The 10488-nt window shown below is 38.3% G+C and overlaps 1 protein-coding gene across 1 annotated transcript in view; it reads left to right on the forward strand.

Moving 5' to 3' along the window:
• The window catches only part of LOC106871805 (17-beta-hydroxysteroid dehydrogenase type 6), a 20877-nt gene extending 15550 nt beyond the window's left edge, over positions 1-5327 (forward strand). The window contains exon 5 of the mRNA XM_014918451.1: positions 5104-5327. Coding sequence (XP_014773937.1) covers positions 5104-5327 — 224 coding nt within the window. The remainder of the gene's footprint in view (positions 1-5103) is intronic.
• Positions 5328-10488: the final 5161 nt, after the last annotated feature.

Consider the following 10488-nt stretch of genomic DNA (forward strand, 5'->3'; position numbering starts at 1 on the left):
GGTGGCACATAAAAGACACCATTTCGAGCGTGGCCGTTGCCAGTATCGCCTGACTGGCCTTCGTGCAGGTGACACGTAAAAGCACCTACTACACTCTCTGAGTGGTTGGCGTTAGGAAGGGCATCCAGCTGTAGAAACTCTGCCAAATTTAGATTGGAGCCTGGTGTTGCCATCCGGTTTCACCAGTCCTCAGTCAAATTGTCCAACCCATGCTAGCATGGAAAGCGGACGTTAAATGATGATGATGATGATGATGATGATGATGATGATGATGATATATATATATTTTTATCTGTGTCTGTTTATGAGGGGATACCAAAAGTAACCAGAAACATTCTCTCTGGAACAAGCCCATTGTAGTTCAAGCTTCCACCACTAGAAACCACTTGATGCAACCCTCAGGCATCAGTCTGCTGACCAGTGCCATCGACTGATGTCATACTGGCACATGGTGCATCTTTGTTTTGCAGTGCTTCTCTCCTGTTCATTGGTTTTTGTGATAGCTGAAATGAAAGACAGTGTGCCTCCATGAAATTCTGTTTTCTACTGGAGAAAATAGCAGCCGAAACAGTTGTCATGCTTCAAACAGCTTACAAAGATTTCTCCATGAGCAAAACACAAGTTTACAAGTGGTTTTCACACTTTAGGAATGGTCACTTGTTACTTGAAGACCAATCTCATTCAGGGCAACCATTGATCTCCTGAACAAATGAAAATATTATGAAAATTCATGAACTGATCTATCACCAAACAATTGACGAACTTGTTGATATGACTGGCGTATCATGCCAATGAATTTTGAGCAAGGAATCGTGAATGAAAAGAGTTGCAGCAAAATTTGTACCTTGCTTGCTCACAGACAATCAAAAGCAGTCATGATTGAATGCTTGTCGTGAACTGAAAGAACAGTTAGAAGTTGATCTGGACCTTTTTTTTGAAAGACTTCATTGGTGATGAAAGCTGGTGCTACAGAATTTGCTGATGTGGAAGAGGTGAAGAAAAAAAAACAACAGAGGCGTTAAAAAGCATCACATTGCAAGAGTTCCAGTACCGCTTCGAATACTTTGTAGGCAATAAAAGTGTTAACATGTAAAACTAAGTAAATAAACCATATTGTAAAATTCCGGTTTCTTTTGGGTACATACCTGTATCTTAGCAGTTCAGCAGAAAAGACCAATAAGTATTGGGATCAATTCATTTGTCTAAAGTTCTTCAAGGCAATGCCCCAGCATGGCTGCAGTCTAATGTAAAATAAAAGTAGTTGTAGTAGTAGTAGTAGTAGTAGTAGCAGCAGCAGCAGCCAACATACAACAACTGTTTGTGGTCATTTCTATTTGGCTCATAGGCAGTCAGTCACAGACCTAAAGTGCACCAATAATTATTGCTTAAAGTCTAAAACTTTTGTCTGGATGGAGTAGCTGCAGCAGATTCTGTTCACCAAACAAGTTCTCTTTTTTCACTGACATGTTCACATCTACTATGTATGTCTCTTCTGTATTTAACCATTTAAATTCTTCTTCTGAAAAAGGAGCTGGTTTCTAACAAGCATACAAAGCTCCATCTTTGGAATGTAGATAATGAAGACAATATCGTATTTTAAACCTGAGAAAAGTCTTGCATAGTTTTACTGTTCTGATTACAGATTGTATTTGTAATGTGCGAATCAGTTGGTTAATTTCTTTTTCCTGAAAATTCAAACCTATCCAGACTGACAATTAGGCATTTACATACAAAACCAAGTGCTCCAATCATTATTGGTATAAAGGTAAATTTGCAATCCAGATTTAGAAGCTGAAGGTTTCGAAGCAGTTGTCTATAATTATCTTCTTTCTCTTTAATTTTCAGTGAGATATTCACATCACCAGGACAGCTGACCTCTATGACGGTATATATTTCTCCTTGTCTGTCCCAAATGACAACATCCAGTCTGTTATGCTTACATTTGACAGATGTTTTGATGGGAATGTTCCACAAGTATTCTTTGTGCTGGTATTACAACAGTGTAAGCATCTCAAGAGAAAAGTTGGGCATAAGAGGCATCAGATGTAATGCACAAGAGAGACAACTGCATTGGTATGGTCATGTGATGTGTTTGAATAAGGACAGCTCTGTGAAGAAGTGCCGATCTCTAACTGTGGAGGGAATCTGTGGAAGATGTAGACCCAGGAAGACATGTGACGAAGTGGTGAAGCATGATTTTCAAATGTCGGGCTTCATGGAAGCAATGACAGCTGACCAAACAATATGCCGTGCTTGAGATGAACTGTCAAGCTAAGTAAAATCACAACCATGGCTGATGTCAGTGTCATGTAACTGGCACTCATGATGGTGGCATGTAAAAAGCACCCTTTGAACTTTGGGCTTCACAGAGGCAGTGACAAGTGGCTGAGACCTTTGGCTATAGACCTTTGGCTTCTCTGCTTGAGAAGACCTGTCAAGCCAAGCGAGATCGTAGTCATGGCCAGTGTCAGTGTTTCGCAACTGGCACCTGTGCAGGTGGCATGTAAAAGCACCCACTACACTCTTGGAGTAATTGGTGTTAGGAAGGGCATCGAAGTGTAGAAACCATGCCAAATCAGATTGGAACCTGGTGCAGTTCCCCAGCTTACCAGTTTTCAGTCAAACTGTCCAACCCATGTCAGCATGGAAAACGGATGTTAAATGATAATGATGGTGATGATGATGATGATGACGCTGATGTATTCAATAACAGGGGAATTCTCTACATCTATTCCAGGACAGTCTTTTTCTGAATGGCATTGCATATCATTTATGTGACAATGACATGTCACATAGGGAGATAGTACCTTGATGACATTTTAGGGCAGCTGCTGATCACAACTTTGATGTCTTCCACAGAAATATGACATAATCTCTATTTACAGTTGCATATTTGAACTCCAAGGACTTCACTGTCTCTTTTGTTGAGTAGGTATTTAATAGCAATCTCCTGTTCTTGGATTACAAATGCATAGCCTTCAAAGTGTGATGTGGTGTAGTGGTCACAAGTCCAAGAGAGGCTTTGCTTCATGTCAATGTTACTATCTTTTTCAAGTCTATGAGAAACATACCCATGCATGGTCTTTTCTTTGGTATGCTGAGTGTTTCGCTTCCAGGTCTTCTTGGAGATATGCTAGTCCGGTTGATTTGGGGTTGTATGGGAGATTACCAGGAAGATAGTACTTCTTGAAGAGCTCACTTCTAACATGTAGGATATTGTTTTCTTCACTTTTAATGTATTTTTGCTGCTGTTGTTTAGTAAGTGCTGTTTGAGAGAGAGACTATACAACATTTGAAGGCTGTCTGCACTGATCTCAATCCCCTACCTCCTTTCTTTCTTCTTAGGCAAAACCTGTTGATATTACTAATATTGTGGAGATTTCCAGTTAATGTTGGAATCTTGCAGGTTTTAATGTCTATGGAGTGGATTTCTTCTACAGACCAGTCAAGTATCCCAAATGTTGGAATCAGCACTGGTACTGAAAATGCATTGTGGAATATTGTCATGTTGTAAGAGGAGAGTTTATAATAAATAATAAATGTGCCCTTTTAAAGCCTAGCCAGGCTCATGGGCCCGGTTTCAATGGTGTATGTGTTTCTCAGCTGGATGGGATGCCAGTCCATCACAGCGTCACTCATTTTTGCCAGCTGAGTGAACTGGAGTAACGTGAAATGAAGTGTTTTGCTCAAGAACACAACGCGTTGCCCGGTCTAGGAATCGAAACCACAATCATGATGCTGACACCCCTAACCACTAAGCCACACGCCTCCACAAGAGGAGAGTTCGGACTGCCATATTTTTCTTAGTCTGGTGTAACATTCTTGGGTCACTCTATTTTTATTCACAGTACCTTGGTATGATATATTTTCATCAATGCCTAGGTACTTGCAGTATTCTTTGTGTGGGATAGTAGAGATAGTGAGACCATCGATGCACAGGTTCTGTGTCTGGGTGACTGATTTTCCCCGTTCAACAATTAAATAAGAACTTTTCTTCTGGCCAAATTCCATTCATATGTCAGCTGAAAATGTTATTAATTCTAGTTGTTTTTTGGCATTGTTAAAATTTTTAGCATAAATCTTAAGGTTATCTACATAGAAATTATGGGTTACATTAGTATCTCTTGCAGTAGCAGACCCTAGCATGTAGCCATTTGTTTTTTGCAGCAGGAATAATAATGAGGTTAATACCAAAATAAACAGAAGTACAGAGAGACTATGTCCCTGGAATATTCCCTTAGAAATATTTATGGCATTGGAGACAATTGTTCCACTCTCTGTGTGAAGATTGTGGCCTGGCTCTTTATGAGCCTCTCAATGACAGCAATTAAGGTACAAGCACTTTTGCCAAATGGAGACACTTCAGCAGCCATGAATGGGAATAGAGTCAAATACTGTTGTAAGGTTCCTATGATGTTTTTTTCTTTAACCTCAGACAGTACATCTTTGTTTATCAGAGGTTGTTCAGCACATCCCCACACTCCCTTCTTTCCACCAGCCTGCTCATAAGTCACTATGTTTTTGGACTCACAATGGTCCTAGAGGAATTGGTTGAGGCAGCTTGTGTACAGTAACATAATATTTAGGCTTGTAGTTTTCAGGCAACTCAGTAGTTTCGTTCTTGTCCATGCTATAGCAAGCCAATTTAGTATGTCAATCTGATCTTCCATAGTACATTTGAATATACTTATTAGTGGTTTCCTGTAAAATGTCAGCCTCTTATACCAATATCCAACTATATTAAGTCCTTCTCAGGTGCCTTCCCATCATGCAGTTTGCCTACAGTTATGGTGAAAATTTTTGGGTTAGTTGCATGTTTTACTGTTGATGTTGGTACAGTATTCTCTCTTTACTGCATTTAGCCATGATGCACTGAGGTTGAGACTACTCTTTTTGTTCCAGATTTTCAACCAGAGTGATTCTTAACAGTAACATTTTCTTTCCCCATCTCTTTATATACTGTCTGTGGGTATGTATGTATGTATGTATGTATGTATGTGTGTGAGTGTGTGCATATGTGTGTATGTGTTTCTCATTAAATCTTCATTCCTCTTCATATTCTGTTGTTCTAACAGTTCAAGCTTATTTTTTCATTATTTGCAGTTATTTCCAATCTACGAATCATTAACACTGTAGCTGACACGAACCTTCAGCGAGTGTTGTCTTGTCATTTACATGCCATCTCTGCCAGATATCCAAAGTACAGGTATCGCACTGGTTATGATGCCACCATTATCATTCCACTGTTACGAATGTTCCCTGTATGGCTGTCAGACAAGATTTTAACATATAATTATGAAATACCTGCTGGAGTTAAAAAGCATTAAATTGCAATAAAGCAAATATTATTTTAAAATATTTATTTCCTTTTCATTATTTACCTTTTACCAATTTTTGCAGGAAGATGTTTCATTTTTAACCTAAAGTTTTCATTCATTGAGATCTGTAAATAAATTTAGACTTCTTTGTCATTTTCTACATGACAATGTTTGATCAATTAAATATATTATAACATTTAAATACATTATAATAATGAAATGCATTATAACTATTAAATATATAATGACAATGAAGTTTTAATGTCATAATGCAGTGGAGAAATGATTAAGGAACAATATTTGGTTGATTATTAAAATGGTCATTTATTAAGATTGATTATAATATTAGTTGCTACAATATAAAATTAATCCTTTCTACTATAAGCACAAGGCCTGAAATTTTGGGGGAAGAGGCAAGTTGATTACATCAACCCCAGTAAACAACTGGTACTTAATTTATCAACCCTGAAAGGATGAAAGGTAAAGTCGACCTCAGTGGAATTTGAACTCAGAACATAGCGGCAGATGAAATACCGCTAAGCATTTCACCTGGTGTGCTAACGATTCTGCCAGCTCGCCACCTTTACAATGTAAAATTAATGACATTGTCATGTTGTGTGTGCACAAGTTATTTGTTTGCTGCAGTAAAATATTTTCTGAGGATCCATGGTTCATTGTGTATGTTAGTAGTTTCTCTGCAACTGCGACAGAGAAAGACATAATAATAGTTGTCTCTATAATTTGAGGGAGTCATAATTCTATTCTTGCACATCACTCTTTGACTAGGGACTGGTTGAGGCTCTTGGTCTGGTGTGGCATTTACCAAAAAGAGAGATAGCTATTTGCTTGTGTTTTTATAAACCAGGTCAAACTAAAACAATAGATTTTTCCAGTATTATCTGTCTTCCACTGACCAGAGAAAGATCAAAAGGTTTCAATTTCTGAGTGCAGAGGCAAGAAAACAATAGGTTTAAGGTTTGCTTGACAATGTTGAGAAATGTGGATGGTTTTAATCTTAGCTTAGCTCTACTGTAGCTGTTCACTACAAATAATTAATAATAATTCAATACATTACAATAATTAAATACATCATCAATAACACTGGCCAACAAATTCTAACTTTTCTTCTGCTGACCTAAGTTTGAGACCTGTTTTGAGGTAATTTGGATCACTGAGTTTAAAAATGGCAATAGTTTTTTTCTATCATGTCTAGTTTTTTTCTATGAGTTTGCCCACATTGGCCCCACTCGTAGCTCCATGTTTGAAATGTTTTAATTCTGCTGACACTTTTGTTATATATGTGGATGTTTTACAGTACCAAGTCAAAGAATGAACATTTGTGACATTGTGAAAAGGTCCTACTTAGCTTACTTAAAGATTAAAGTTGGTGATCAGGATAAATCTTGGGCCCACTCAGTGTATGTAAACCCTATGTCGAAAGTCTATGCCGATGGACAAAGGGCACAAGGAAACAACTAACATTTGGCATTCCTATGATATAGTGGGAGCCAAAGAACCATGTAAATGATTGCTACTTTTGTCTTACAAAGACTTCTTATTATAGCAAGAGAACGTTGGCAGAAAACAAGTTACCCAAATCTGGATTCAGCAATTCATCCAGTACTTCACTCAGAGGAAATACCAACACCTGTTTTCAAGGATCTACCTTCACTGCAAGCTGAAAGTGATATATGTGAAGTAGATATAAATCATGAACATGACAGTGATATAGACTTTGTAGAAACATCAACCAAAGAACGTGAAAACTTCAACCAGGCAGAATTTAATGATTTAGACCTAGGACTGTCAAAAGAGTTATCAGAACTGTTAGCTTTTAGGCATAGAGAGAAGAATTTGTTGCAGAAAGAAACAAACATGACTTTTTATCAGAACAAGGAAAAAAAATCTCTTGGTATTCTTTATAACTGGAAAATATTTTGTTTACTGTTGTGATGTGGTGGGACTGTTAAACATGATGGATGTTGAACAGAATGATCCTAGTGAATGGAGACTCTTTATAGATAGTTCAAAGAAGAGTCTAAAATGTGTATTACTCTATAATGGAAACTTGTTTGATGCACTTCCTATTGGTCAATCTGTACACTTAAAAGAAAATTATGATCACATAAAAGTTGTATTAGATTTACTTAAGTATGATGAACACAAATGGGTCATATGTGTGGATCTAAAAATGGTCAACATTTTACTTGGCCAACAAGGAGGGTATACAAAATATTCATGTTTCCAGTGTTTATGGGATAGCCAAGCAAGAGACAAACTTTGGGAACAGAAACTCTGGCCAGTTAGGAAATGTATAACTGTTGGGGAGAAGAATATCATACACCAACCACTTGTTGAGTGAAAGAAAATCATCTTTCCACACCTTGATATTAAACTAGGACTAATGAAGTAATTTTCAAAGCTCTTAATATGGAAGATAACTGTTTCAAATTCACATGTACAACATTTCCTGGGCTTAGTTATGATAAAATAACGGCTGGTGTTTTTGATAGGCCACAAATCAGAAAGTTAACGAAATGCCAGAATTTCTCGAGCTTGATGGCTGACATAGAAGAAAGAACATGGGATTCATTTGTGACTGTTGTGAAAGGATTTTGCAGGGAATGAAAAGGCTACAAACTACAAGGATTTGGTGAAGACATTACTTGACAGCTTTCATCTTTTAGACTACATCATGAGCATAAAGCTTCATTTCCTCAATAGCCATCTTGATGAATTTCCTGCAAATCTTGGAGACATGAGTGATGAGCATGGTGAGTGTTTTCATCAAACAATCAAGATTATGGAGGAGAGATATTAAAGCCAATGGAACACACACATGACGGCAGACTACTGTTGGAGTGTTCAAAGAGACTGTGTAGGCATGAAATACTCCACATGTTCTCATAAGTGAAAATTTGATCCATGAATATGAAGGTATATGTATGATGGTTTGTACTTAATCAATCATATTAGAAAATTAACAGTATGTATTTAGTAAAAGGTAATGCTATCTTACATTTCATATTCTATTGACATTTATAACTTATGGTTTTAAGCTATAAGACTTAGTAAACTATCCTGAACAAGTAAATTATTTATACAGTACATCATAAAATAGGGGTATGCTATAGAATGAAATCCTGATGTGTTAGGAAAAAAATTTAACTAAACAATCACAAAACCGAAGTTGGCAAAAAGTATGTTGACCAGCGAATACATCATCAGTATTTAAATATGACATAAAAATGAAAAGCATAATTGACACTAGGCTGGCAATTACTCTTTTAATCTTTTATTTGTTTCAGTCATTTGACTGCAGCCATGCTGGAGCAATGCCTTTAATCAAACAAATTGACCCCAGAACTTATTCTTTGTAAGCCTAGTACTTATTCTATCGGTCACTTTTGCTGGACTGTGAAGTTACGGGGACATAAACACACCGGCATCAGTTGTCAAGCGATGATGGGGGCACAAACACAGACACACAAACATACACACAAACACACACACATATATACATATGTATATATATATACATATATATATATATATATATATATATATATATATATATATATATATATATATATATATACGACGGGCTTCTTTCAGTTTCCACACACCAAATCCACTCACAAGGCTTTGGTTGGCCCGAAGCTATAGTAGAAGATACTTGCCGAAGGTGCCACGCAGTGGGACTGAACTCAGACCCATGTGGTTGGGAAGCAAGCTTCTTTATTTCATAAAAATTCGCCATACGGCGTTACATAGAGGGGACAAACAAAGACAGACAAACGAAGAAGCTACGGGCTGGACGCGGACATTAATGAATGGAGATGAATACACAAGAAAGAATGAAAATAGGAGAGGCACCAGCGCCCGCCGACTGATAACCTCTCTAAAACTTTGTTCAATACATGTCGGTTAAATTTGTAAAACAAATTATCAACACAAATGTTCTTCCTCTTTATGAGGCAACAAGCCACTTATAAATGTTCATATAATTCACTCGGGCTTTTAGCCTCCCCATATCTACAACCTCTTTTCACTAACGCCCACGCCCTCTCTAGGCACTCCTCGAGTGGCGTGTCGGCATTGCCCAGCGCCGTGAAGAATATTTGAGGTCAAAAAATTTCTTCGCTATGTCCCACGTTGTGACCTCTACAGCTATCTGCGGAGGCCACTCGGGATCCTGTATGCAGGCCATGGCCTCTCCCCTAAGACTCTTTTCTAATTCTTTTTCTACCTCCCCCTCTCTAAAGAAGAAGACTAACGTTTCTTCTTCCTTCGGAGAAGGGTAAGACATTTCCACAGTTAGCGGCACAATTCCCACCAGCTGTGGTTCAATATTCGTTTGCACTTTTTTCTTTTTCTTTTTTCCGGTGGGAGAGGAGGAGTCCTCTGGTTTACCTGTGGGACTCAATCCCTCTTCCACCTCTACATCTCTTTGAGGTTTCGGCGGGCTATTATTAATGCCCGCCTTCCTCTTTCTACTTCTATCTGTTGGGGCTACTACCTCCTCAATTTTTCCTTCCTGCCGAGCAGGACTACTTTCTCCAACGGGTGCTCGTTCCTGGGACACTTTAGTGTCCCGGCGGCAATCCTTCTTCAAATGGCCAGGCTCCAGACACTGGTGACATCTAGGTTGCTGACCCTCAAGTATCACTGGATACCTGCAGCCAGTCATCTTTAGGAATTCTGGAAATACAATATCTCCCACAGCTACCAGGGTCCATAGGGTCAAAGTTGCCTTTGACCCTTTCCAGTCAACTGCGGGAGCCACATCTACATTTAGTAGCCTGGGTCCACTGTCTCCCAAGCCCCCCCCCCCCCGATGGCCTCTGTGATCCATCTAGCTTCGGTACCTGGGGAAATCCGCATACCCAGACTCTCACAATAATAATAGTAAAGAAGCAGAAAAAATTAACTGAAACTCATCACATGGGGTTACACTACAGCTGAACAGGAAATTGTAGTCAGTTACCACAGTTTGCAGAGCTATTGAGAGAAATTTCAGTGGACCTTTGAAGTGAAACAAGACTTGTATCAATTCTATAAAAAAGCAAGTGATGATTCACCCAACAGCTTACATGGAAAGGAGGAGGAATGACTACTTTCTAAAATACCCTAACTACTCAACTTCAATGACAAACTATTACAACAGCAA

This window comes from Octopus bimaculoides, chromosome 8, assembly GCF_001194135.2.
Source record: "Octopus bimaculoides isolate UCB-OBI-ISO-001 chromosome 8, ASM119413v2, whole genome shotgun sequence".
Classification (NCBI taxonomy): Eukaryota; Metazoa; Mollusca; class Cephalopoda; order Octopoda; family Octopodidae; genus Octopus; species Octopus bimaculoides.